General features: G+C 50.3%; 1 protein-coding gene across 1 annotated transcript; it reads left to right on the top strand.

Annotated features, from left to right (window-relative positions):
- The first annotated feature begins 1286 nt into the window (after window positions 1-1286).
- Window positions 1287-14203, top strand: CD8B (CD8 subunit beta). Its single transcript, XM_061211269.1, has 5 exons — window positions 1287-1329; window positions 4496-4855; window positions 7949-8038; window positions 12517-12606; window positions 14163-14203. The coding sequence occupies exons 1-5, from the start codon at window positions 1287-1289 to the stop codon at window positions 14201-14203; spliced, it is 624 nt and encodes a 207-aa protein (XP_061067252.1).
- The last annotated feature ends 554 nt before the right edge of the window (window positions 14204-14757 follow it).

Here is a 14757-nt window from a genome sequence, read left to right as displayed (position 1 = left end):
GAAGTATGGAGGGAAACTCTGGCCTCTGGCTGGGCTGTAGGAGCAGCCCCACACTCAGGACATGCTACTCCCCCTATAGTGACTTTGGACTCTCTGAACCCAGCTCAGCAGTGCGGGTCCCCAGCAATGGGTAAGGGAGCTGAGGCAGGAATAGGTTGGAAAGGAGATTGGCTTTGGACGCTGAAAGTGTCCCTGCCCCATGGCCTGCTTTAGACCTCCAAGGACACTCCATCCCCTCTTTGGTAAACTCCAGGCTCCTAGGGTGACCCACACGGCCTGCGGGTCTAGGTCCTTGTTGATATCGTGACCTTCTCCCACCGCCCTCCCCAGGTTCCCTCTGCCCCGCAGGCCCTCACATACCCAGCTTTCCTCCTTGGATCCCTCCCCCACCTTCCCACTCCCCGCTTCCTCTGCTAACCTGCACTTGAACAGCAAGATCACCCTGACAAGTCTCCCTGCCCAGAGCTTGACTGCACCACCGGCAGACAGAGCTGCAGGGCACCGCACAGCAGGACACACACACACACACACACACACACACACACACAGCTTCAAAGTGGGCGGGCATCTTTGTTGATCTCCTGCTAACTCCCCATTTCAGTGTTATTTTAACAGAAATTACACATTGTGGGGTGGGGGGGTGGGTAGAGAGAGCATCCTAATCTTCTCAGCTCTTCCGGACTCTGAAGGTCAAGGTTTGGCTTTGCCGCCGGCCCAGGCTGGCGCCCCAGCTCACCTTCCTCAGCATCAGACTATGTGTCACTGTCAGTTAACTTTCCTTCACCCTCACAAGTGTGTGCCTTTGAGGGAAGGGCCTGGGTCTTGGTGACTTCAGGTCCAGCTGGCCCTGGAGTACACAGGAGGCTGTCAATAACCACTCAAAAAGGAAGGAAGTGACCGGAGTTAGGGTCCTGCTCCGCCACCACTCCCGCGGGACCCTCCTGAGCATCCTGACTTCTCTGAGCCTCAGATGCCTCATCTGGAGTCACATGGAGGGAAGATCCTGTTCCGACCTCCCAGGGCAGGAGGCGATCACACACGTGCGATTGCTTGGCTCCAGCGCAGCCGCGTTACCTCCTTACTGGAGACGCAGCCAAGACCTTTGAAACGCGGGGAGGATGAGGGCAGAGACCTTGCCATCCTCTCACCAGACTCCCGCCCCTCTCCCCCGCCAGCTCCCTCCCTCCCTGCTACCCGCTCCCCCCTCCCCCAGCTGCCCCGCCTGGTCCCAGCGCAGACCATCTCAGCCGAGCCCCGCCAGGACCAGATGTCCCGGGCGCTCCAAGATGCAGCCGCGGCTCTGGCTTCTTCTCGCCGCGCAGCTGGCAGGTAAGGCGGGGAGACCCTGGGGCGCGCGGGGCCGGAGCGGGTGGGCTTCGCTGGACCCCGGAAGAGACTGAGCCGTGGAGTTTGGGAAAACTGTCCCCGTAGGATGCCGAGCCCAGAGCCCGGAGCTGCGGTGGCACCGGGGAGGCGGCCGGCAGGCACAGTCCCTGGGGGTGGAAAACCTCCGAGGGAGCTCATTAACCCAGGGCTCCCGGGAGCCTCAGGACTGAGGCCACCTCTGCCCCAGAGCCTGAACCTAGAAGGGGAGACAGGAAGCGAGGAGGGAGAGAGGGAGGAGGAGGGAGGGTTGAAGGAGATGGGAAGGAAGAAAAGAGAGAAAGGAGGTCCAGAGAGGAAGGGAAAATGCCCTGGTCCAGGTCTGGCAGAGATGTGCCCCCAGGAAGGGGCCAGGGGCCTAGTTCTGGCTTTGGTGCACCGGCGCTTGGCCCAGGGTTCTGTAGACATATTTTCATTACTTCCGGGGATGTATCTGTAGCCCAATCCGCCAAATACCAGGCTGTTGCCAGTTCTCAGGCAGGTGTGTCGGGGTACCCCTTCAGGGTCCCCAGTTTCCCGAATACTCCCTGGGGGTGGGTGTCGTAGGCAGTATGGCTCCCCGAACAAGCAACGATGGAGTTGGAATGTTGGGGTTAGAATATAGCGGAGAGTCTGTCCCTCTGGCCAAGCCCAGTCAGTCTGTTTTTTAGAAGAAACCCCTCCACACCCCAAACTGCCCACTAACCTGTGGTTGATTTGCTCTCTTGTTCAAGAAGTCCAAAGCTGATCCTCCCGCCAGGGTGATAAGGCCTGCCTGCCTGGGCTTTGACCTAATGAACTCAACGACATCTCAAGTAGAAGCTGGTCTAGGCCATTCAAAGCTACTAGTGTTACTGTGGGTCATTTTAGAAACAGCAGGTCCCTCTGAGAGTGGAGTCACGGGGGGACTGAGAACATCAAATAAATCAAATGAGACCATGCGTGTGGTGAGGCCTGGCTCTGGGTCCGGAGCACAGACTGGGCTCAGCCACAGCCGGGGGCTCAGCCTCCAGGGGCTGAAAAGCAAGTGGGCACGAGAGAGACCAGGGTGTGTCTCAGCCAGGAAGTCTTCAAGTCAGGACGCAGGCGAGCATCGTACACAAAGAGCCCAAGGCCCCTCCGACCCCTCTCCACTCTGTGCTTTCTTGGTAGAGCTTCTGGAATCTTATTTGCAGCCCCACTACGTGCACATGAGCCCATGATGTGGATCCGGGTTTCCTCAATCCAAGGAGTGGCTCAAAGCTCAGGTTCTGGGGCCCCAGACCTGAGTTTGAATCTGAATCCACCACAAAGAGGCTGTGTGACCTTAAGCAGCCTCTGTTATAAGGTTAAGCAGCTGTGTTAACCTTCCTGAGCCTCTGTTTCCTCATGTGTAAAATGGTATGTTTCCTCCCAAAAGATCTGGTGAGGATTAAACAAAATAATGCATGTATCATGTTCAGTACAGTGATTCTTTTTTTTTTTTTTTTTTTAATTTATTTTTGGCCAAGCCGCACAGCATGCGGGATCTTAGTTCCCTGATCAGGGATCGAACCTGTGCCCCCAGCAGTGGAAGAGAGGAGTACTAACCACTGGACCACCAGGGGATTCCCTGTCGATTCTTACTATCTCCCCCAGGAGGTCAATGACCCCAAACAATGAAGAATCTCTACTCTGCTAAAAAGGCAGTATGGCTTTTGGGGAGAAGAGAGAAGGCCCAGCAGTCACTTGGGCCCCAGGTACCTTTTCATTCTCAGTGCGGCAGAAGCTCAGAGCGATCTGAGTGTGAGGGGAGTCTAAAAGTTTAAGTTCATTTCTTCAGTGTTAGAGAAGGTCACTCTGGGGCCAGGGAGCCTGACCCCCAAGTACAGGCAGGATTGTGAATGTGGGCCACGACCTCAGAAAGCCTTGGGTACACACACACACACACACACACACACACACACTGTGGCCTCCTCTGCCCATCCAGGTCTGTGTCCTCTCTGGACCTTGATGCTCCTGGGTCTCTGCCCTGGTCTGCAGTCTCCTCTGCCCCGCAGCTAAAATGAAAGCTTTGCCAGGTCAGACTCAGTTTGTTGGACTTGGCCATGAAGGACCCATTCTAATCCTCTCCTTACGATTTCATTTGCTGCCAGTAACAACCCCTGAGATGTGAGACACACAGACAGTGATTTACCCACATATGGCACTTTCCACTTGGCAGTGCTTTTTTGGACATTCTAAGCCTTAGAAGCAGGCAGGACAGCAGCAGCAAGCCGCCCTCCTTTTATAGGAGGAGACAGGCTCCACGACTCGCCTGAGGTCCCACAACTGGCATGGGGCACAGACGGGGTTCAAGGCCAGGTCTGTGTGTTCTGCTCTAGTTTTCCTGAACAATCCCCTACCTGCAGGGGCTTCCAATCTGAGACTGAAATGAACTCCCAGCGCCCCGCCTGGGGTGTCTGTCCTTCCACTCGGGAATGGGGATCCAGAGACCAGTTGATTACGGGCTCGGGGAGTAATGGGCTAGAATTGTGCCTATCGGGGGACAGTGAGTTCCTCTTGCTGGCTGTTACTGTGCAGAAACGGTGGCTGGCCCTCTTGTAGGTTGGCCAGACCGGCCATGTGCTCTGCCGGGGATTCTGAGCTTGCCCTGGGTCTCCTTCAGCTGCTTGGAGCCTTTTGAAGGTCTACGTAGAGCGGCAGCAGGACAAGGTGAAAGGCAACCAGCTTTGACTTCAGACTGAATCCTTGAGTTTGAGTCCCGGGCACTTACTAGCTGTAAGCAGGACTTTGAATAAGTCATATCATGCCTCAGTTCCTCATCTGTGAAATGGGAATAAAAATCCCAAAGTAAGTCTGAGGCATGATTGAGGTAATTTATGCAAAGAGCCAGGCATAAGCATGCAGTCAACAAACGGCGCTCTCTCCCCTGTCGCCTTTGTCAGGCTGGCGTCATGAACACCTGCCTGGTGGATGATCGCATGGGGGATGGGGTGCTCGAGCTCTGAGTCCTGGGGCCACCGGCTGCATTTCACACAGCATTTCCCCAGGCCCTGCAACTGGGCAGGCTCTCTCATAACTTCTCTCATACTTGACTACGGGTGACTCTGAGGCCCCACGAGCCTGGCCGAGAAAAAGTGCTGATGGTCTCCGCTCCTTCTCTTTCCCGTAGCTCTGCGTGGCAGCTCAGCACTCCTGCAGACCCCTGCGTCCATGGCGGCTCTGACCAACCAGACAGTGATGCTGTCCTGTGAAGCCAAAACCTTCCCCACTAACCCTCGCATCTACTGGCTGAGGCAGCGCCAGGCCCCGAGCGCTAACAGTCACTACGAGTTCCTGGCCTTCTGGGATCTCACCAAAGGGGCTGTGTACGGCAAGGAGGTGGAGCAGGAGAAGCTCACTGTGCTTCGAGATTCTTCCCGGTACACCCTCAGCCTCCGAGGTGCGAAGCCTTCCGACAGCGGCGTCTACTTCTGCATGACGGTTGGGAACCCCGACCTGACCTTTGGGAAGGGAACTCAGCTGAGTGTGGGTAAGAATCTGGCTCAGTGCTGTGGATGAGCACTGAGCACCTACTGGGTGCCGGGTGCGTGCCAGGCCCTGGGACATCCCACTCTCAGTGAGCCCCGCCCTGCAGGAGGGAATGACCGCCAGGGGCAACAGCACTACCGCTAGTAGAAACAAAAAGTAACCAAGGGCCAAGCAGGTGCAAGTGTTGTACGTAGTTATTTCACTCAATGCTGTCAACCACCCTGGGAGGCAGGTGCTGTTTGATCCCATGGGATGCTTAGGAGCATCGCTGCTTCTTCTGGAGACAGGGCAGCACTGTCCTTCAGCCATTCTACGTTCACCTGAGGCTGTGGCTGGATTGGGCCGAGTCCCCAGACCTGCCAGTGGTCTCAGAAATCCCCTCCCAGTGTGCACACAGGGAAAGAACGAGCATGGGGACCCATAGCTTGAACCCACGCCCAGAGTTGCAAGGAGTGAGGAGGCTGGATCCCAGACCCACCTGCAAATTCTGCTGCAAATTTACCCAGTGCCTGTGGGCAGGTCGCTCCCCTCCCTGGGCCTCAGTTTTCCCATCTGTATTGTGGGGCTGCTAAGGGCCTCCATGACTCCCTCCAGCCCTTAGAAACTGCAGTTCGTCAGGAGTTAAGTCATCATTTCCAGTAGAAATATGTTTCGAGCCACAGATGTAATTTAAGATTTTCTAATAGCCACGTTCAAAAAAATCAAAAGAAACAAGTAAAATTAATTTAAATAATATATTTTATTTAACCCAGTGTATCAGTGATATTATTGTTTCAATGGGTAATCAGTATACAAATTATTACTGAAATATTTTACGTTCGCTTTTCATACTAAGTGCTCGATATTTATGTGTACAGCACATCTCGGGTCAGACTGGCCGCGTTTCAAGTGCTCTGTAGCACACGTGGCAGGTGGCTGCTATATTGGATGGTGAGGGTTAAACTATCAAGGGTGTGAAGGAATTCTCAAAGGGCCCCCTCCCCAGGTTAGCCCATGGCCAAGGCCAACGCCCAGTGGGCCTCCCACTGTCTTGCTTCGCACTCACCTGGGATCTTTTCAGGCTGGGGGCATTGAGAGTGACAAGGGGACCCCCAGGGATTAGACCACTCAGCATGGGAGGTGCAGGCATAGCGACATGACCAAGAAGACACAAACCACAGTGATGCCCTCGTCACATGTCACCAACCTCGGGTCTTAAATCAGGAGGTGGGGAAGGTAGGGAGAGCTCTCCCGACAAGAAGCCGAGGCTTCCCTGGAGGGGTGGGTGTCAACTGATTCTTGTATTGAAAATTGGGCTTTTGTGAGTTTGGGGTTTTGGTTTGATTTATTGTTTTTGTCTCTATAAACCTCACACTTCCCACTCATGAGATTTCAGGGTCTAGGAAAGGTGGATGGTGAAATAAGCAAAACTGGTTTTCAGAAGATTCCCACCACGTGTACCACCACCCGCTCACTCCTGGCTTTGATCTTCCCAAACCCCTCTCACTGCCTGGCTCCCCGGGAATGGCAGTCCCTCCCCCAAAACACGTGCTGGCAACCGTATCATCTCCGCATGGTACAGGTATTCAGAGTCAGAGCCTGCCCTCCTGCCAGAAGGTCAGTACATTTTAAAGGAGGAAGCCTGGATGGTAGAGAAAGTATTTGGGGGACGATGGGCCTTTTTCAGGCCCCTCAAGACACCATGGGCTCAAAACTCCTGCCCCTTTCCAAGAGGAGAGAAGTGGGGAGAAGTGGGTGTGGCGGAGTGGTATCAGGAAGAATCAAGGGGACCTGCCTCTGGGCAAGAAGACATTGAAATAGAACAAGTCTCCCCACAAACCCCCCCATCTGTCCTCAGGCCACTGTGCCCAGGCAGGGCACAAAGTCCTGTAGAGCTGCCCCCTCGCAGGCTCACCACTGCCCCGCTGGGAGCCTCTGTGCCTTCACGTGTAGGAAGTAGGGGAATGAACACTTCCCAGGCAGTGAGGACTAAAGGGGGTAATGGAAGGTCAAAACACCGCCGCAGAGGGCCGAGCTCCTCCCAGGCTTTCCGGGCAAGAGACTGAGGCTGTTTTCCCCTTTTACGATAGTTTCCCTCAGCACTCTGATGACCTGATGTGCTTAACTTTTTGTCAAAACGCATTTGCTCTTGAGGCAGTGTGCGGGGTGAGCGCCTAGGACAGGCATCTTTTGGCTCAGATGCCGGCCCTGCCGTTTCGTGGCTCTTGAACTCTGAGCAAGTGATTTATTTCAACCTCTTGAGCCTAGGCTTCTTCGGAGATAAGATGGGGAAAAGAGTGCCAGTCCCCAGAGTTGTGGGGTTCAGTAAGCTTAAGCTGACGCTCTTGGCATGGGCACTAGCCCGAGGTGGGAGCTTGGTAAGGGTTAATTCTGCTTAGTTGGCTCTTCTAGAAACCTCATGGAGCGGGCAGAGCGGGGCACGTTTTCTCTACTGCTCATGGCTCAGGGCAGTGAGCGTCTGAAGCGTCCACATTTTATATGGAAGCTACCAGGCCCAAATGACCAAACATTGGCTGCCCCTCCCTTTGCCCTTGACTCTAAAGTTCAAGTTCATGGTGTCACCCGATTCCCTCTCCTACCATTTTGCAGAAAATCATTTCAGTGAAATGTCTTTCCCCAACCCTCAGAGGCAGGGGTTGGATTCAGCGGCACCTGGTGTCCCCCCTCCCTTAGCATCTCCGAGCCTCAGGTGTCTCCCTTTGCCCTGTGGGCTTGTCCCTCTGCCCTGTCCCAACACTTCAGCACGTGACACTGGATTAAAATGGGGGAAACTGAGGCACAGAAAAGTGATAGGACTTGCCCCAAGTCACGCAGTGGTTAATCAGGGGTTCTGGGGCTCTTTTCACATCTGGGCGGCTCCAGAGCCCCTCTCTCCAGGACACCAAACAGACCCCCATCCCTAGGCCTTCAGATTCATCTGAGAGTTGGGGAAGTAGATCAAAAATCCTAGTGATCTGTGACCTCCAAGCCCCATAGCAGCCTAGGGAACACCGAGAAGGACTTCAGTACCTGGATATAAGATGTGCAATTGTAAGTTTTATCTCTGAATCCACCTGCTGTTTACCTGGCTAAAACATGTGTCTTGCTTTTGTAGTTGATGTCCTTCCCACCACTCCGCAGCCCACCAAGAAGACCACTCCCAAGAAGAAAGTGTTCCGGTTCCCAAACCTGGTGACCCAGAAGGGTGAGTTCTCCCATACCCCTGGATCCTCAGAAGCACAGCAGACCCTCTCCCTCCCTCCATCCCTCCCTCCCGTCATTCCTTCCTTCCGCAAGCCCTTCCCAAGTGTGGACGCCAGCCTGTTTCTCTAGCCCTGAGCCGGGGTCTGAAAGGGAAATGAGTGTGACAGCAGTGCTGTCCTCCAGCAGCTCACACTCTAGTGGGGGACACACTCCCAAATCATCACAGGACAAAACTTAATGAAGGATACATCCACCCAAAACTTCCATACAAATGTTCCCAGCAGGATTAAAAAGTAGAAACCACTCAAATGTCTACCACCTGATGAATGGATTAACAAAACATGGACTCTCCATACAATGGAATATTATTTAGCCATAATCAAGAGTGAAGTACTGATATGCTACCTCATGGATGAATCTTGAAAATATTTTGCAGTGGAAGAAGCCAGGCACAAAAGACCATATATTATATGATCCCCTTGATATGAAATGTCCAGAGTATGACACTCCTTGAAGACAGAAAGTAGATTAGTGGTTGCCTAAGGCTGGGGGTTTGGGGAAGGAATATGGGGAAGACAGCTAATGGGCACAGGATTTCTTTTGGCGGGGATTAAAATGTTCAAAATTAGATTGTGGCGATAGTTGCACAACTCTGTGAATATGACAAAAACCATTAGATTATAAACTTTAAACTGGTGAACTTTACAATATATAAATTATATCTTAATAGAGCTGTTAACAAACAAAAAACTCAACCCAAAGGACCAGCACTTTGGGATTGACATATACACACTACATAAAATAGATAACTAATAAGAACCTACTGTATAACATAGGGAACTCTACTCAATACTCTGTAATGACCTATATGGGAAAAGAATCTAAAAAATAGTGGATATATGCCTATTATAACTGATACACTTTACTGTACAGCAGAAACTAACACAACATTGTAAATCAACTATACTCCAATAAAAAGTAATTAAAAAAAGACAAAGGGCCAGCACTTTAACCTTCCCCAGTTTTGATGCCTAATAGAGGACCTAGCACACAGTGTGTGCTTCATATATGTTTACTAATGAGTGAACCAACTCACTGCTCTGTGCTACAAGCACCAGACACCGTAGCTGAGTACACACGCATGCACACACACACACACTGGCCTTGAACCCATCAGCCAAATGTGTTTCTGGAAAAACACTGACCTCTGTCCCCCAAAAGTTACTGGTGACAAAAAGAAAGTGCCACCTGCTCCCACCCATAGGACAAACCACAAGCAGCCACACCAGGGCCACCTCATGCTACTGGTGTTGCTTTGTCTTAAATATTTATATAAAGTATCAGAAAGAGTCTGGGAGGAGGCATCTAGCAGGATCCAGGGGATGGGAGAGGGAAGCTGCCACATGAGTTCACAGTAAAAAGCAAATCAGAACCCATGTACAGAAGGACAAAGTCTTAGGGAACATGAAGGTGGAGACAGAATGAGCTCATTGTATAAAGTATGCCCCCCAACTTTGCCTAAAGGATTTCAGGCAGGGTATAACCAAAAAAAGGACACAAAAGGCCAAGACAGTAGAGGCACTAAGATGAAGATGCAAAACCTGGGTCTGTGCCCTGGCTCTGGAGGAGCCCAAAAAACCCGGTGAAGCAAAGAGTAGACCCCAAGTAACGTGGCACCACTAACACCCCTCCTCCCACCACAATGATATAAAGAAACAACCCGGGCATCAAAGCCTTCATCCTGGTGCTAAATTCTAGAAAAAAATCTGCCCTGTTCATTCTTATGTAAGGACCGCTGAACGATAGTGAATTCAGTAGCACTTTATAAATGATGGAAAAATGGTCTTCAAATTTTTTGCATCATTTCTGATATCAACCCTCGGTAAAATCCCAGGGTAAAATGCAATTCCAACATTAGTAGGTTATTGAGAATAACCAGGATGTGTGTGAAGGTGGCCAAGTTGGGGGGAGGGGCGTCAAGGGGAGTAGGTGGAGGTTGTATTGGGGGTGGGGACCATGGGGAAGTGTAGCCTAGTGGTAAGTTAGCCAGGTCTACGTCTGAATCCCTGTCTACCACTGCTTATACTGTGCGACCTTGGGCAAGTGATTCAGCCTCTCTGAACCTCAGTTTCTTTCACCTGTCAAGTGGGAATGCTCACGTGGCTGCAGGGAAGGCAGGATAAAATGCGATACTATACACAAGGCGCTCAGCTTGGCGGGGCCACCTAGACTGAGCTCAGAGCTTGTTATCATGAAAGAAACTCACAGGCCGCCATGGGGAGGGGCCTGCTCCCCTTGAGACAAGCTGGGGTGGTGCTGGGGGACAATTTCTAAACTGCTGTCACAGGAACAGTGTGGTGAGATACAGATCTCAGGAGACCCCAAGACCCGAGCGAGGCAAAGAAGGTGGGGCTGAGTGTTGCCGGTGTGTCTCTGGCCTCTGGCTCCCTGCCCAAGCAGGCTTCTCGCCACCTTTACTAGAAGCGGCAGTTTTCCTGGTAGGTGATCACGTTTCACAGAGGACCCGTAGCTGTCTCTCGGCCTCTAGTTCAGGTCATAGCTCAGGAGGCCTCCCCTGACCCCTCTCCCCTATCCCTGCAGCCTGTGTCCACCTCCCTTACTTAGAACTTTATCCAGGCATAATTTGCATGTCATAAAATTCACCCATTTTAAGCGCATGACTCCATGATTTTTAGTAAATTTACCGAGTTATACAACCATCACCACGATCTAGTTTTAGAACATTTCCATCAAACTGTCAGAGCCCTTGTGCCTGTTTATAACTAATCTCTGTTCCCGCCCCAGCCCCTGGCAACCGCTAATCTACATTCTGTTGCTATAGATTTGCCTCTTCTGAACATTTCATACAAATGGAGTCATAGAATATGTGGTCTTTCATGCCTGGTTTCTTTCACTTCGCACCGTGTTTCTGAGGTTCCTCCAGGTCGGGAGAACATGGGGGAGATGAGAGGGAGGCAGACAGAAACGCTCACACATCAGAGGTGGGAAGGACTTCCAAGGGCCTCTCACCCAACCTTCCTCTCCACGTGGCACCATGCAGCCTTGGTGATGGCAGGCTCCCTCCCACGGAGCAGCCCACTCCATCCCTTCCGCCACCTCTCCTGCCCTTAAGCTGTCACGATGGAACTGGCAGGGGCTGTATAACTCGGGGCATCTGGGTCCAAATCCTGGCCCTGCCTTTTAGTATCCAGGTGACCTAGGGCATGTAATTGAACTTCTTTGACTCTTGGTTTTTCTGAACTGTAAAATGAGAGATAAAAATGACAGTAATACCTTCCTTCCTCACAAGACGGAAGTTTGTAGTTAGTGCTATACTTGGCACATAACAGGTCTTCAGTAAACATTCTCCCCCTTCCCTGACATCGAAAACTCTTTCTAATTTTTTTAACCTTGAGCCCAAATCTGCAGCCTTTCCCTTTTCACCCATGGGTCCTGGTTCCGCTCCCTCAGCTACTCATAGGGACCAGCCATAGGGACACGAAGGGTGCCAGAGAAGGATTTGGGGCATCCATGATATAAGCTCTGCTATTTACATAGCATACAAAATGGGCAAAGGAACAAATAGGCAACTGATAGAAGAAAAATCATACGTGGCCAATATATGAAAGTAGGCTGAAATTGACACGTGGTGAACTGAAGTGAAATATCATTTTTCACCCACTGGACTGGCAAAAACTAAAAATTTTGATAATGTCAAGGGTCGGCAGGGTGCACAACTGGTGATTAGGAATGAAATTCACTGCAGCCTTTTTTGGAAGGCGTTTCACAGTATCTGTTATAATTGAAAATGGATATAGTCTATGGTTAGTAGTTCTCGTTTGCAGTATCTGCCTCCGGCAGGCTCCCGCATAAGGAAAGAAATGCACCTGGATGTTTTCTGCAGAGGTATTTGTAAAACACAGGAAACAAACAAAATGTCCGTTAAAAAAAAAAGAATGTGCTGGCATGTTTAAGTGAAGAAAAAAAAAAAACCTGGTTGCAGAACAATTTGTACTATATAAGCCTCTGTATTTTTAAAAGCTGTATGGGATGTATCTATGTAAATTATGTATGTGTACATGCAAATTAACAGTGGCAGTTACTTCTGTGAAGGAGCTGGGATGCCAAGGGGCATTCTAACCATATACTTAAATCTTTTACAGTGAAAATATATTCAGGTGTTTCTTCTGAAATTAAAAGTTTTAAAAATAAATAAGAAAAATCCCATTACCAGGCATGCAAATTGTCTATCTCATTTGAACATAAATAGCTCCTGAGTTTATTAATTTTTAAAATTTGCATGTGGGACATGTAATTTTATATATGAAATGATCTCAATGTGTTTAAAGAGCCTAGAAAAAAGACTGGAAGGAACTATGTAAACAGCGGTATTCTCTGGGAGGTGGGGCTTCCGGTTGATTTTTCCCTCTTTGTATTCATCTGTACATCTCAAATATTTAATATGTGTGTGTTTTCCAGGCCTGTCCTGTGCCCCCCTCATTGTCGGCCTACTGGTGGCTGTCGTCCTTGTTCTGCTGGTGTCCTTGGCTGTGGCCATTCACCTACACTGTAAGTTGTGCCCTCCTGGGCTGTCATGGCGACCCCTTTCGCTGTTGGAGGTGTCCCCGAGGGTCCTTCCTTCTCTAGGGAAGCAGGGCAGATGGTAGCCTGGTGGAAGTTTGCCCCTCCAACCCCGAACCCATGATAGTTCCAAGAAGTGATTCTTGGCCTGAGGCCAAGCTTCAGGGATCAGAGAACACCCTGTCTTTGGAGTCAGACAAACTTGGATTTGAATCCGACTCTGCTGATTCCTGATCTAGTGACCTTGGGCATATGCCCTGGCTTCCCTGAGCCTCAGCTGCCTCACCCCGGATAACCATGTTACCTACTTCCCAGGGCTGCTTTTGTAAAGTCCCACCCAAGTGCCCGGCTCGGGCCATGTGCTCAGTAATCAGGAACACGCGTGAGCAGTTGGGATGGAAGCAGTGCACAGAGATTGCGGTAGGGTTTGGGTTATGTTCCCAGAAGCTAGAAATCCTCCCCTCTGTGAGGCTGTGGGGAAACTCAGAGATGGCTGCTGCACCCGGTCACTTCAGAGGTGGGATCACCTCCTTCTACGGGCCCCCCTGGGAGCTTCAGGGGAGGCCCACACAGCTGGCCAAGAGCCCAGAGCCCCAGAATCTAGCCCTGACTCTTCTGCTCACCTGTGCCACCTTGTGCAAGTCACTTACCCTCTCTGGGCTTCTGTAAAATGGGACAGGGTGGCCCACAAGGACGTGGACTAGATCAGTGGCTCTTTCATAGGTCACAGACCCCTTTGAACGTATGATGGCAACATGGACCCTCTCTGCAGAGAAATGCACCATGTGCACATTTTTGCATACAATTGCCACCCCAAAAAAAGGGATCCATTTATTCCATTCTAAGAACCATGAGAGTTCAGTGGTCTGCAGACTTTTTTGATCAAGGACCTCATCAGTAAAAAAATCTTTTAATTATAAACCCTAACTTCAATTAGCTGTATTTATTTATTTAATATATTATGTATGTATATATTTAATATATAATGATAACTATTTTATATTCTTAAATGATTAATATTTATGCTAGCTGTGTTTACTTAATAGTCTATGTATGTTATTAAATGTGCTTCAAAAATAAAAAGGATGAGATAAACATGTAAATAGACATGCTCATTCTTTCCTTCCTTCCTTCGTCCCAGGGGGAAATTTTGCACTTCCCCGGAATACACATGCTCTGACTTAAGACCACCTGTCTGTACAACCTCTGCTTCCTGACCTGCTGTGAAGGGCAAGGTGGCACATTTAAGGGCACACAGACTGCCACTTACTAGCTACATGACTTTGGGCAAGTCACTCAGTAACACACTCACTCTCTACGTCAGCTTCCCCATATGCAAATCGGAGATAATAAGAGTACCAACTCTTAGGTTTGCCATGAGCTGTAAGGGAGTTAAAACCCATGAGGTGTCTGGAGCAGAGCCTGGCACCAAGGAAGTGGTCCGAGGTGTCAGCTGCCCCTCTCATCGCCCTCCTCCCTCTCTGGGGCTCGGTGTCAGTGGCTCACAGCCCATGCCAACCAGCGGTCTTGTTTTCTCCTTCCAGGCCTGCAGAGGAGAGCTCGGCTTCGCCTCCTGAAACAGTAAGTGGTTGGGGCCTTGGAAAATTGCCTGGGCCGCAGCCCTGGGTGTGGCCCTGGCTTCCTCAGCCCCTGCTGCTACTCAGAGCCTCCAACTGCGAGAGCCCCAGACAGACACCACCTTCAAAACAATCACACACTGTATAAATAGATGGGCTCATGGAGTTCAGGCAGAGAGAGAACCTAAGCAAACGGAATACTGATTAGTCGTCTAAGTATATGTCAAGTATGGTAAGATTTAGCTCTTAGCTCTCCTGAGAATAATAGTGAACTCTTTTCTTTTTTCTTTTATTGAAGTATAGTTGATTTACAATGTTGTGTTAGCGTCAGGTGTACAGCAAAGTGATTTAGTTCTATATATCCTTTTTCAGATTCTTTTCCATTATACGTTATTATGAGATATTGAATAAACAATCAACTCCTGCATGGGTAGGACCAGTAGGATATCCCAAACTTTTTGCCACCCGTTATTTCATTCAACTTGGTCCTGCATGACATAGGAGGGTTATTTTTACAGATCAAGACTTGCTCAAAGCATTTGGGACAGTAGAGAACAGCCTC

The sequence above is a fragment of the Eubalaena glacialis genome, chromosome 14 (genome assembly GCF_028564815.1).
Source record: "Eubalaena glacialis isolate mEubGla1 chromosome 14, mEubGla1.1.hap2.+ XY, whole genome shotgun sequence".
NCBI classification, from domain to species: domain Eukaryota; kingdom Metazoa; phylum Chordata; class Mammalia; order Artiodactyla; family Balaenidae; genus Eubalaena; species Eubalaena glacialis.
Note: the sequence above shows the minus strand (reverse complement) of the source record. Positions and strands in the feature narration are given on the sequence as shown.

What these genes read in the sequence shown, in the direction of transcription:
- CD8B (XM_061211269.1), top strand. Translation starts at nt 1,287, where the DNA reads ATGCAGCCGCGGCTCTGGCTTCTTCTCGCCGCGCAGCTGGCAG. An exon ending in TCTCGCCGCGCAGCTGGCAG is followed by an intron (nt 1,330 to 4,495) that starts GTAAGGCGGGGA and finishes TCTTTCCCGTAG; the next exon opens with CTCTGCGTGGCAGCTCAGCA. An exon ending in TGTGGCCATTCACCTACACT is followed by an intron (nt 12,607 to 14,162) that starts GTAAGTTGTGCC and finishes TTCTCCTTCCAG; the next exon opens with GCCTGCAGAGGAGAGCTCGG.